Below are 14,025 nucleotides of genomic sequence, written 5' to 3'. Positions count from 1 at the left end.
AGACCTCTGTGTACACCAGTTGAGAATCACTGACTTAAGCATAGGTCCATTTTCAAAGGACACAGATAATAACAAAACACAGATGCCAGCTTGGCTTGCTTCGAGTGATTCAGGTGTACCAATGCTCATTAGCAATATCCCACTGTAAAGCCATTGGGGATGTGGATTCTGATTCCTTGACATGCATGCCCTGTTTGCATGAGTTGTTTCAACATACAAGTGGAGTTCCATCTTAGGCCTCTTTTCTGTATGCAATGAACTTCAGAAGCAGTTAAGAAAGAGCGTCTAGCCAGCAGCCATAACGTCCAACAGGGGCCAGTGGCTAAACAAGGTCAATCCAAAGTTGTTTTGGAAGACAGTCCAAACTGTAAAATGTCAGTTAAAGCTATTTGGATGTTTGTCCCATTAGTACACACTACACAGGACCTTTTCACGCTCTTTTTTCCTCCTGTTTTCTGAAACCTGTATTACCAGCACTTGCCATCGAAGATCCCACAGTGCAAAAGTAAATTATGTTCCTGCTCTGAGCCAACATCTCTCTCTCTTCTTTATGTCTGATAAGTCTAACAACATGAACAGGTTGCAAGTCACTTCACAAAAGGGATGCATGGCATGATAGAAAACACTTGAGTGGCACAAGATTGCTTAGCAGTTTAACACACTTCGCCCTCCACAATAGAATATGGTTTCCATATTAAATGCAACGTTTCTCACCCAGAGCATTGAGACTCTCCATAAATTCTGACTTTGTTGACAATCTTCTTTGAAGAGGCAATTGGAACAAAGTTTGCTGAAATACTGTAGTTTTGAGAAGATTTAATTCAACTCGAGAAGTTTCTTCAGTGAATCACAGGAGTAGTTGTCACGTAATTAGTACCACAGAGTTAGGACTTATTGTACCCAAGGTTGCATTGCAGCAAGAGATTGGGGCTTTGCAATCAGCATTTGCAGGATTATCTTCACACACTGAAAGCTGCCCAGTCAAGATTTCACTTTCCCTTGCTCATCTTCCTACATGTTTTTGAAAGGGAGGCTGCCTGCCAGATTCTGTATATCTGAATAGCCTATCAAGTCACTGTGCTCAACGCGGATGACAAACATAATCTGAGCACCAAGGAGGAGAGTAATAGCCAGGTGACTTTGTTCTTGGTCACATCACTATTTAACCAAATAAAAATACTTGGGAAAATGGCAATGCTAGTGCACAAATCGAGTATTTGTCCAATGTGTACTTCACATCAATGAAAAAGGGGTAAGAGGAAGGAAATAAAAAAATCCTGTGAAGGAAACAGTGAAATTGCTAGAGACGGTAGTTGGAGGTGTAAACAATGATGAAAAGGTATTATGTAATTATTTTTTGTGATACTTCCCCCCCTCCCCAGGGGCGGCTCCAGGCACCAGCACGCCAAGCACGTGCCTGGGGCAGCGAACCGCGGGGGGTGCTCTGCTGGTCGCCGTGAGGGCGGCAAGCAGGTTGCTTTCGGCGGCATGCCTGCGGAGGGTCTGCTGGTCCCGCGGCTTCGGCAGACCTCCCGCAGGCAAGCCGCCGAATCCGCGGGACCTCCTGCAGGCAAGCCGCCGAAGGCAGCCTGCCTGCTGTGCTTGGGGCGGCAAAATACCTAGAGCTGCCCCTGCCTCTTCCCCCACCATCCATATATATAAGTCTGGAGGCCCTGACAAAATGCACTGAAGAAACAACAGAGGAAGTTTCAGGAACTCTCAAAATAACCTTCAAGAAAAAGTTAATTTGTCATTTAACTTTAAGAATATGAAGGAAAAACCAAGAAACTGTTGGCTTATTAGGCAGGCATCCATACAAGGAATACATTCAGGTAGGAATCAGTTTATAAAATTTAGTTATGTCATGGCAATCCAACTACCATCTGCAGTGTGACTAATGATTAGGACATAAAGGAGATGGAATGTATATTTGAATATCAATGCCCAGAATAATCATATAGGATAACTGAATAAATACCATTAGTTAAAAATCCCATACCATAGATTAGAAATTGGTTGCCAGACAAGAGAAGTAGCCGTTCATAGCAAGATTGCTATGTTGACAATCACATCATGTGGGATAATTCAGGGTTTAATATTGGGACCTATTCAAACAGCATTTTACAATGAGACAGGATCATTGAATCCAAGATATAAAAGTGATATTTAGAGACTACTCCACCCGAACACTGAAATGCAGCCACCATGGAGGTGAAATAAGAGCTGCGGTAGCACTGCTCTTCTCTAGTCAATGTTGGTATATGACAGGATAGTCTGCATCACTGAAAATGGAGTAGGAATTTTAGGTATGCAGAATGTAATTGCTCAAGCTGTAATTCAACATCTGTGTCTTGACAAGACACCCCATGAGATCTTTACTGACATAGGCCATAGCTACACAAAAGGGACTACAGTGCAACATAGCTACAGCCCTGAAGCTATGCTGGCATAACCCATAGTGTGGATGGAGCCTACAGCACTGAAAGGGGTTTTTCCTGATGCTCTAGGTCCCTGAGTGACAGAAGCTAGGCTGACAGAAGGATTCTTCCATTAACCTAGTTGCATCTACACCAGAGGTTTGGTTGGCCTAACTATGAGCACTATACCTATGCCACCTACATTTTAAGTACCACTCAGAACATTGTCTTTATGCCTCTTCCGGCAGGTAGGACCTCCAACAGAACAGCGCATCCCAACAATGCACCGTGACATTAGTGCAGTACTGAACTGAGAGAGAAGAGTGCCATCTACTTATTTACCAGCATCACAGTTCAGTTAGTCTTTTCACTCATTTCCTTTTTAACTAAAGAACAGGGGGAAAAGAACTAGAACAACACACGTTCATTAGAATACCAATGGTGTTTGGATTCCACATCTGAGCTTGACACAGTTTATATCAGAGGGGGAAAACCCATTACAGGAATCCTGTAACAACCATGCTGATGGGTCAGGCCAGCTGATGAAATTGGGCGATGTCACTACACAGTCTGAACGAGGAGTGAATTAAACAGCTCTTCTAGGAATGGAACCACAAATTACTAGCAGCGGAACAGGTTTTCCATACTCCAAGTCAGCGTGGGCAGTAGATCAGTTGCCCATAGCTCCCACCCCCTGCCCGAGGAAAGGAGGATTGAATAGGAATTTCTAACAAGTACTCCTCCCACCATCCATGGGATGTTGGGTTTAACACTAAATCAGAAGAATAAATGTCATCTAGTGAACCACCACCACCTTCCTGTAGCACCTAGACACAAAGAGATTCCAAACGTAAGTACTAATTAAATACCATGGACCAATGCTTTTTAGTGCATTTAGTGCATAATATTTTTATATGCTAGATCTAAAGGAAGGTTTCCACTGCAATCAAATTTGCTGATGAGAAACACAAAATAGTAACACACAGGTAGAGTGACCATGAGAGATTGGACCTGTCTGGAAAACAGTGCAAGACTGACTGGTAGTGATGATAAATTGCAATATGAGAATCTTTTGCTTGAACAGTCTGTATCAGGAATGAGTGTGAAGAGATCAGATACAAGTCTAGCAGGATGGGTAACATTTTCAAAGTGATAAAGTCTCATTAAAAGTCAATATTGTACTGACTTTTAAAGAGAATTAGGCTTCTAAGTGCCTGTCACTTTTGAAAACAGGATGTAAGCACCCAAGTCACTTAAGTGATTTTGAAAATTTTACCAGATATCAGGGTCTAAAATGGCCTAATGAGACCATACTTGGTGCATCTGTTGTGTACTTTATTGGTTCTGTAAAAGCAGCAAAGAGTCCTGTGGCACCTTATAGACTAACAGACGTTTTGGAGCATGAGCTTTCGTGGGTGAATACCCACTTCGTCGGATGCCGAGGAATTGGGTATTCACCCATGAAAGCTCATGCTGCAAAACGTCTGTTAGTCTATAATGTGCCACAGGACTCTTTGCTGCTTTTACAGAACCAGACTAACACAGCTACCCCTCTGATACTTTATTGGTTCTGAAAATTCAGGAACAATGAAGAAAAACTAGGAGAAATACAAAAAGCAACCAAAATGATACAAGGATCAGATGACATGAAAGACTGAGGGAGCTATATATAATCTAAGAAGAACACTAGGGGAAATAACCAGGGTATTATAACATTTTAAAAGCTGGTCCGACAAGCAACAATGGACTGAAGTAAAGAAAGCTTAGGCTTAATATTACAAGCTAAAAAGAATGGTAGAAGAACAGACTTAAGGAGGTAGTCATAAAACCAACACTGCAGATATTCAAGATGAGGTCAGTAAGACTTTGATGAGAATAACGTGCCATGTAGCTCCACAAATTGCGGAGGTATCACTGGAGAAACCAAGTGATGTTTTGTAGCCCTAGTAGTGCTATGCTGGAGGGGGCTCCTCACTGGTCCCATGTTATAATTCTGCCACCATTTTGGAAGCAAGGTTGTGATTTCTCTTCGTGGAGCTCATCCCCTTCTCTAGATATTGGTGAAGTATCCCTATTGGAAATGATAGACAGTGCCTTTATTTAAAGCTGTATCTTTAAATACTTCTGAGGAGCAAATGGACTAGGTTAATAATAATTGGAGAGATACCTATCTCCTGGAACTGGAATGGACCTTGAAAGGTCATTGAGTCCAGCCCTCTGCCTTCACTAGCAGGACCAAGTACTGATTTTTGCCTCAGATCCCTAAGTGGCCCCCTTAAGGATTGAACTCACAACCCTGGGTTTAGCAGGCCAGTGCTCAAACCACTGAGCCATCCCCCCCCCCACCACCTCACTCAGGGCTGGTCTACACTACGGGGGAAAATCGATATAAGATATGCAACTTCAGCTACATGAATAACGTAGCTGAAGTCGAAGTATCTTATATCGAAATACCTACCGTCCTCACGGCGCGGGATCGATGTCAGCGGCTCCCCATCTCAACTCCGCTATCGCCATTCGGGTTGGTGGAGTTCCGGAGTCGACAGGAATGTGTTCGGGGATCGATATATCGCGTCTAGATGAGACGCGATATATCGATCCCCGAGAAATCGATTGCTACCCGCCGATACGGCGGGTAGTGAAGACGTACCCTCAGATTGCAGTGTCAGGTGTTTTTCAACCTTTTCCTCGGGTACTGCTAGAAGGTCTTCACCCACTTCCCCCACTTTCATTTGAAACTACAGGAGTTGACCACTGTGCTGTATCATCAAAATACTTAGTATATTTTCCATTACTGAAGTAGGAACATTGCAAGTGCAGAGCACTCAATGCACGTTTGTTTACTAAGTAGGGTTACCTCCTTCCTTCATTATATAAAGCTTGTGTTTAAGTGTGAAAAATTAATCAATTCTCTACTTCCGCACCATCACCTTTGCAAATACATGCACAGTTTTTCCATGTACTAAGCACTGGTTCATTTTTAAACACATTGTGCCACAGATTTGGCACATTATTACTGGTTGAATTCTATTAGTGTGGTGAAACTGAACGCTTAGCAAAACATCTTTACATTGTATTTACTTCGTCAGAATTAAGCAGCATTGCATTTGTTCGCTAGTATTTCTAATACACAATTCTTAGGACAGAAGAAGGGAGTTTTAGGCTATCGTTGAAATCATTCATTTTGGCTCTGGCTATGCTACAACTTTACTCAGTTTTTAAATGATTAACGTGGTTTGCATCTCCACTACTCATTGAAATCATCTGTGCTAAGTGTGTGTCCCAGGCCTGACAAGGTGAAGCCTCACACAGTTTACATTTACAGCTATGCTATTTTAAATTAACCCGCTCACAAGTAAAAAACATTGTATGCATATCAATTCCCCTTCATGCATTTGAAAGCATAGCTGAAGTCGCTTTCAGAAGAGGACATGGATGATATAAAACAGTTACGGAATTCGTTTAATTGATCATGCTTATAAAACAAACTATATCAATTAAGATATTTTCAAAGACTATGCTGGGCCCCATCCTGCAACTGGATCTGCTCATGCTGAGCTCCACTGACTTCAGCAGTTTGGAGTATGGGCAGATCCAGGATCAGGGCCTAAGCAAAGACAGGGTTTCTTGTTGAGTGAACCTTTAGAGTTCATGCTGAAAGTGAAAATGTAATTGTACCAAGCCACAAGACTGAATAAACCTTGATTTGCAGAAGTGCTCAAAACATGCATATCAAAGGGTAGTAAAAAAGCAAAATCTGCCCATAACATGGTCTTTGCTATTTATCCAGAGAATCCCAAAAAGCAAGGATTAAGTCTAAGCAGAGAAAACCATTCCTTTCCTATCCCCTATTAGTAAAATCTCGGCAAAAATAAATAAATCACAACAGACTCTTCCACCCAGAAACTCATCTCACATTCTGACTTTTGACTCTTCCTCTCCCTAAACAACTAGAAAAATGTCTTTAGAATAAAATAGAACAAGAAAATATTATTTACATATTTCTTCTGAAAAAATAAATCTAGTTCTCCATTATGTTTTTATGATTTATTCAAACATAATACAATGGAGTTACCATAATAACTGTTAGAGCTAAAAAACAATCTGAGCCCTTTTCTGGGTAGCATTGAATTGCTACTATACCCCATAAACAGCAAGCAGAACTGGAATGTGCACAGTGAAAGAAAAGGCATAAATGACACTCTTCTGCCAAATTAATTTCTTCCACTAGTATGCGTTTGCTATAAAAATAAAGTTTAGGTGACATCCAAAAAGTTTCAAAGTTTCAATAAATAAATATATATACCAATGCTCCAAGTTTGCACTAGCACAAGAAATAATATGGAGCTTATGATCTATAAGAGTATTTTCTTACAGTTGAATCTGTAATTAAATATGGTTCATTCTAACCTGTTACCTGGCAGAATCTCTATCAACTAAGGCTAGATTTTAAAACCAGACCCATTCAAGTGCTTTACTTGCATGTCTTAACTGCCAGCTGCAAATTAAAAGCTACTCTGCAGCAAAACAATCTTTTTTTAAAAAATTCCTCTCAATACCAAGAAATACCATAGCCACATTTTGTTTTATATACACACACATTTTTTTAAAAAAATGTATAATTTTAGCTTCTTTTCAAGCTCTGAATAAACATATTGAACCATCACTACACACTATATTAAGGTGTATTGGGAATTACGCCTTTTGCAGGGAAATAAAGTTGACTTTCTGTAAACGGGTAATTTTAGTTCTGAACTCTTTACAGATCTCTCAAGTTCTTCACTGGAACTTTGAAAAACAACGCCCACTCTTCACTTTGAAGTGTAGGAATTTCTCTTGAAGTCAGCTTTAAAAGTTAAATACCCAATATAGAAATCTTTTGTACTCAGTGCAACATAAATATACCTTACAAGACATTTACTACCCGACTTCTGTACTTTGCTTCCTTTCCAGGCATCAATAAATAAAGACGGACCTTCAATCTAGGTACTTAAAATTCTCTATTGGTCAATAATCCCTAACCTTTGAATCCCTATTTTTTTCCCTGCAATGTTCTAGTGCTACCCCCACAATCAAATCCCCAACCGACTCCGGAATATTTGAAGACGACTCTGGAAACTCGACGATCTTTCGTTCGCCGCCGCGGCAGCGCCTGGGGCCGGTGGCCTCTGGCTCCTCCCCGGCAGGGGGGCACGCGAGACTCGCACGTGTTTTCGGGGCCGCTCCCGTCCCCGGCTCCGCTTTCAGTCTCCGGGCAGCGACGAGTGCACGTTTCTGAGGCGCGGGGCTGGGCCCGGGCCCCCTCGGTCTCGGCTGGGCCCCTCTCCCGGGCAGTCTCTGTCCCGCTCCGGCCGCGGCTTCAGCAGGCGCTGGTCTCCGGCGCGGCGGGCTCGGCGGCGCCCTCTGGCGGCGGCGGGGCGGGCGCGCCCGCGGCGCTGATGTGGCAGCCGCTGGAGAGGTGGCTGCGGACGCGGCCCTGCAGCTGGGTGACCTGGGCCCGCAGGAGGCTGGCGGTGGCGGCCAGCTCGGCGTTCTGCCCCTTCAGCGCCTTCACCTTCTCCTCCAGCCGCGCGATCCGCTCCAGCTTCCGCCGCCGGCACTTGGAGGCCGCGATGCGGTTCCGCAGCCGCTTCCGCTCGGCCTTCAGCCGCTCCTGGCTCTCCGCGTCCAGCGGCGACAGCGAGGGCGGCGTCGGGGCGCTGCTGCCCGCCTCGCCCGGCGGAGGCGCCTCGGGCACAGTCTGCGGCTCCTCCAGGGCCCTGGCGGCGCCGGGAGCGGGGAGGCGGCCGCTGCCCAGCCCCGGCGGGGCGGGGGCGGGGAAGGGCAGGCCCGGCGGGGCGGCGGAGTAGGCGCCGCCCGCGGGGCTGAGCGGCCCGGCCGGGTTGAAGCTGCCGAGGGTGGTGTAGACGGCGGGCGGGTCGGCGGCGGGCCGGCAGGGCCCCGGGGAGAGCGGCGCCCCCAGCAGCTGGTTCTGCTTGTGCAGGTCGGCCAGGGCCTTGACGAAGCCGTCGGCGAATCCCTCCTGCTCCTGCGTCACCTGCTGGCGGTAGAGGAAGGGCCCGGCCGCGGGGGGCGGGGCGGCGGCGGGGCAGGGGCTGGCGGGGCCCAGGCCGGGGCTGCCTTGGATCAGCAGCTGCTCCAGGTCCGCCGCGGGCGGCAGCTTCAGCAGCGGCAGCTCCGCAGGGGACCCGGCCGCCAACAGAGCCGCCTCCGGGCCGCCCCTGCCGCCGGCTCCTCCCCCCGCTGCCGAGCCCGGGGGCGCCGCGGCGGGGATGAGCCTGAGCGCCGCGCCGCTCCGGGTGCCGCCGGGCGGCCGCAGTGTGTAGGACCCCGGCAGCGCCGAGGGGGAGGCGGCCGCCCCCGCCGCCATCTCCCGCTTCTTACCGGCCCCGAGCAGCAGCTTGTGCCCCGCCGCCTCCACCCCTGCGCCGGGGCCGCTGCCGAAGCCGGGGAGCGGCACGAAGTCGGGCAGCAGCTCCAGCCCCTCCTCGGGGTAGAACGGGGCCTCCATCTTCACCGCCGCCCGGCCGCTGCGGCCGCCGCTCATCCTGCCCCCCCGGCCGGCCAAGGGGGCCGCCCCGCCTCCGGCCGGAGCGGGCGCAAGGGGACCCCCCGCGGGGACTGGTCGCTCGCCTGGGAGGTCGGGGGGCCCCCGCCCGCCTCAGCCCGGCACCCAGGGGAAGGAGATCCAGAGCCGCATGCACGGCAGGGAGGTGGGCTGCCTGCGCCCGGGGCGCCCAGGCTCTGCTCCGCGCGGTGTCCGCGATGGGGGGCGGGGGCGGCCTCACCCCTGGCAGGCGGGTCGGCTCCCACCGGGGGCAGCTGCAGCCTCCTCCGCCGCCCAGGGCTCCGCGCCTTCGGCTTGTGGCATTTACTGAAACTCCTACAGGGGAACTGATGTCAAACCCCCTCCTAGCAGCAGCGCCGCCTTCGCGCCCGCTCTCTCCGCCCCTCCGGCGGCCGCGGCTCTCTCCCTCCCGCCTGGGCATGGGAGCGCACACAGCTCCGCGCTGGCAGCTGCCCACACAGCCGCCCACGCACGCTCCCTTGCTGCGGGCTGATCAGCTCTGCCAGCTGGGAAAGGGGTTTTGGCAGCGCGCTGCCCCTTGGTGAGAGCTGTGGGCGTGTGTGGTGGGGAGGGGGGGGTCATTATTAACGATCGCTCTTCATCTCCTTCCTTGCACACAGAAGCAGGGGCTTGTCCTGCTCTTCGCGTTATCCCACCGGCTGTAACGCCCAGCTTCCCGAACCAGTCTTTAGCTTGACCTGTTTGCATCCCTCTAGACTACTAGGGAGAGGCACGGGGAACAGACTGACCCAGTAACGCAGCGGAGGGGATTGTATACAGTGCAGCGTTTATGGGGGAGGACAAGGGATGAAATCATCACCCCGTAAGCTGACTTTCTCTTAGCATACTTTCTGCGTAGTAGTCTGCAAAGGGAATGCGCAGGTTGCATAATTAAGCACTGAAAAATCAGGAAGTACCGAATTGAAAGTTCCACCTGCAACCCTAACTGTGCCTCATTAGCCTGCCTTCTGACACCATCTTTCATTGCCTGGTTTCTTGTGTCTCAGCTAACACAGCAGAACATCCTCACCGTTTTCTAATGACCTTGTAAAGGGCATTTTGCAAAGTGTGCAGTGAATGAGGCAGTGCTGTGAAGGTGCCCTCCCCTAGTATTCTTTGTACAGTAACAGAGGCTAGGGCAGTGGTTTGCAAACTTTTTCTCAAATGCTGAGGGTCTCGGTGGACCACTTAATGATCTTTCCAAATGTTGTTTGTACAGTTAGCTAAGTATTATAACGTGCTTTGGATAAAAGCAATATATATATATAAATTAACGTTTTTTGTTCTATAAATAAAAGTACACACTTCATATTTTAATATCAGTAGTCTTACCTTTCTAATGTGATGGATGTCTCCTCTCTCCCTGGCCGCAGCAGCCCCCGAACTGGGGCTGGGAAGGCGGGGGGTCCTCTGGATCTCCCCTGCGATGGCAGCCCCTGAGCTTGGGCTGGGAAGGATGGGGGTCTCTCCCCAGCAACCACACCCCTGGGGCTGGGGAAAGTTGCCTCTTTCTCTGGCCACTGCAGCCCTGCACATCCCAAATTCCCCCCATTCCCTCTTTTCACCACACTGCCTCCTCCCACCTGCCCCCTGTTCCCCCCCAAGGCCACCACTTCCCCTTACATATGCATATCTCTCCAGGTCCTGCATGGCTCTGCTAATTAGGTGGGTGGCCCTTCAGTCTCTCATGTGCAGCTGCCCAGGTGCACACCTTAGAACGGTGGTTTTCAAACCATGGGTTGCAACCCAGTACTGGGTCAGGGTGGCTCTGGTCAGCACTGCTGACCTGTTAAAAATCCCATCAGCAGTGCTGCCTGGCTAAAGTAGCCTAGTGCTTACCTGTCCTGATATCGTGCTGTGCCCCGGAAGAGGGCAGCAGCAAGTCTGGCTCCTAGGTCGGGGGGCCACAGGGCTCCACGCAGTGCCCTGCCTTGAGCACTGGCTCTGCATTCCCATTGGCTGGTTCCTGGTGAATGGGAGCTGGGGGGGGGGCAGTGCCTGTGGCTGAGTGCCATGCACCCCCATCCCGAGCCTGCGTCCCTGAGCCCAGACCTCCTCCTGTACCCCTGCCCCAGCCCAGAGCCCCCTTCCACACTCTGAACCCCTGATTCTTAGCCCCTCCAGCCCAGAGCCCTGACCCCCTTCTGCACCCCAATCTCATGCCCCAGCCCAGAGCCCCCTCCCTGAACCCCTCATTCCTGGCCCCATCCCACAGCCCGCACCCCGCACCCCAACCCTCTGCCCCAGCCCTGAGCCCCTACTACACCCCAAGCCCCTCATCCCCAGCTCTGTTGGATTGTGGGCATCAACAATTTTCTTCAACTGGGCCCTAGAAAAAAGTTTGAAAACCATTGCCATAGAGCAGGGGTAGGCAACCTATGGCACACGTGCTGAAGGTGGCACACGAGCTGATTTTCAGTGGCACTCACAGTGCCCAGGTCCTGGCCACCAGTCTGGGGGGGGTGGGGGCTCTGCATTTTAATTTAATTTTAAATTAAGTTTCTTAAACATTTAAAAACCTTATTTACTTTACATACAATAGTTTAGTTATATATTATAGACTTATAGAAAGAGATCTTCTGAAAACATTAAAATGTATTACTGGCACGCAAAACCTTAAATTAGAGTGAATAAATGAAGACTCAGCACACCATGTCTGAAAGGTTGCCGACCCCTGCCTTGGAACTATCTGTGGACCACTTGAATGGATCTCGCAGACCACAGTTTGAAAACCCCTGGGCTAGGGCTTTGCAGAATATCTTGCCTTAGTCAATGTCTACCTTGTATACAACTGACCAGGGCCGGCTCCAGACACCAGCCTACCAAGCACGTGCTTGGGGCGGCACCTGGGGACGGGGCGGCACTCAGGGTTTGTTTTTGTTTTTTTTGGTTCGGCCGGGCAGTGCTGGGGGTAGGCAGGGCTTGGGAGGCATGGCGCCGTGCTGGGGGAGTGGGGACTTGGGCAGCGCGGCGCTCAGCGGGGGTGGGCTTCAGTGACACGGTGCTCGGGGGGGCGGGGACTTGGGCAGCATGACGCTTGGGGGGGTGGGGGACTTGTGCGACGCGACACTTGCGGGGCAGGGGACTTGGGCGGTGCGACGCTTGGGGGGCCGGAGACTTGGGCAGCGCGACATTCGGGGGGGCAGGGACTGGGGCGATGCGACGCTCGGGGGGTGGGGCGATGCAACACTCAGGAGGCAGGGCGGCGCTCTTTGTTTTTGCTTGTGGCGGCAAAAATGTTAAGAGCCGGCCCTGCAACTGACTCATGAATTCTTTATCTACTATACACAGGGTACAACTGTGACGTTTCCCTCTGGTGTTGTCTGGACCGGTGATCTGCTAGGTCTCTCCAATCCTTGACTCTGGGAGCCAGACTTACCCTGCTCTGTTGTGAGAACCCCCACTCCTGGGCTGTTCACGCACAGACTCTGGCATGTAAGCTGCTCCCGGCTACTTGCAAGTGAATGACACTAGCCAATATCGCCAGTCCCAGACACAACCCTAGGAACCTCCGTCTTGCAGTGTCCGGTTATGCCCGCTGGATGCTGCAAACTTATATAAGTTTGTCAATTTAACAAAGAAATTGATATGTACCAGGTTTGTTATCCCAAGGGGAGCCTCTGACACGCTTCAAACCAAACGCACTGCTTCAGGTAGAATAAACAAGCAGATGTATTAACTATAAAGGTAGATTTTAAGTGATTATAAATCAAAGCATAACAAGTCAGATTTCGTCAAATGAAATAAAATCAAAATGCATTCTAAGCTGATCTTAAAACTCTTAATGTCCTTACAAACTTAGATGCTTCTCACCACAGGCTGGCTGGTTACTTTTCAGTCAGGCTCTCCCCTTTGATCAGCGTTTCAGTCGCTTGGTGGTGGTGGCTGTAGATGTAGATCAGATTAGATTATCAGGGCTGGAAGGGACCTCAGGAGGTCATCTAGTCAACCCCCTGCTCAGAGCAGGACCAATCTCCAGATTTTTGCCCCAGATCCCTAAATGGCCCCCTCATAGGTGGAGGAGAGAGAGCCTGGCAGATGTCTCTCCCTTTTATCATGTTCTTTCTTCCCTATTGGCTTTGCCCCACCCCCTCAGAGTCAGGTGAGCATTACCTCATCACAGTCCCAAACTGCCCAAAGGAAGGGGGTGACTCCCTCGAGGGTCTAACAGATTATTTTGTTGCTGCCTAAGCCAGTGTTCATGTTCCTGTGAGGCTGGGCTGGGCTGGGTTTGTCCCATCCATGCCCTGATGAGGTGTAAACTGCCTCTCTCTTCTTGGAGAGTATTTGCATGGGCTTTCTTTAAGCCATGAGGACACATTTTCAGTCTCATAACTATATACATGAAATTATAACCTATAACATTACTGTGATAATTACTATAACATCACTATAACAGCCATGCCCAGTGCATCATGAGCCTTCTGAAGACACCCAACATGACAAACTTTGCATTGGATACTACACAATCATTTTATAAAGATGAAGATGGGGGTGTAGGGTGTTCCCCCTCAAGGTACAGAGCATCACAACAACAAAATAGTAGAAAATGCTAAATGGGTTCAAGGTTGTAGGGGGAAAATTACGTATTGTATTTTTGAGCTGTAAGAGCACTGTGTCATAGATTAACAGAATGGGGGGGATTTAAAAATTTTTAAAATCTCTATTTAAAATTCCTTGGGTCAGGGGTATTAATGTGGCCCTGACCAAGCTGATGATAGCTCCTTTTGAGCTACTCAGTGCTTGTCATCTTCAGCTTGCTGAATGAATGAACCTCAGGCCTTAGTGACCGATCCATTAATATATCAATTCTCCCTCTGCCCCTATTATCCACCAGTCATCCCCCCCCCCACCAAGGAATTCCTCCGTCCCTGCTTCCCATCACATTTCATCTACTCAGCCGGCGTCCTGGCACCAGGGCCGGCTCCAGACCCCAGCATGCCAAGCGCGTGCTTGGGGCGGCGTGCCGCGGGAGGGCGGCAAGCGGCTCTGGTGGACCTCCCGCAGGCATGCCTGCGGAGGGTCCGCTGGTCCCGCGGC

At 49.5% G+C, this 14,025-nt stretch overlaps 1 protein-coding gene across 1 annotated transcript; it reads right to left on the bottom strand.

The window, feature by feature from the left end:
• Positions 1-5,521: 5,521 nt before the first annotated feature.
• LOC123372223 (transcription factor jun-D-like) lies at positions 5,522-9,772 on the bottom strand. The gene has a single exon (XM_045020221.1). It carries the CDS (start codon positions 8,962-8,964, stop codon positions 7,777-7,779), a length of 1,188 nt encoding a protein of 395 aa, XP_044876156.1. The 5' UTR covers positions 8,965-9,772; the 3' UTR covers positions 5,522-7,776.
• Positions 9,773-14,025: the final 4,253 nt, after the last annotated feature.

Source organism: Mauremys mutica, chromosome 6 (assembly GCF_020497125.1).
Source record: "Mauremys mutica isolate MM-2020 ecotype Southern chromosome 6, ASM2049712v1, whole genome shotgun sequence".
NCBI lineage: Eukaryota > Metazoa > Chordata > Testudines > Geoemydidae > Mauremys > Mauremys mutica.
This window is presented reverse-complemented; position numbering and strand designations above follow the sequence as displayed.

Excerpts from the sequence above, each read along its gene's own strand:
- LOC123372223 (XM_045020221.1), bottom strand. The coding sequence starts at position 8,964 with ATGAGCGGCGGCCGCAGCGGCCGGGCGGCGGTGAAGATGGAGGCCCCG.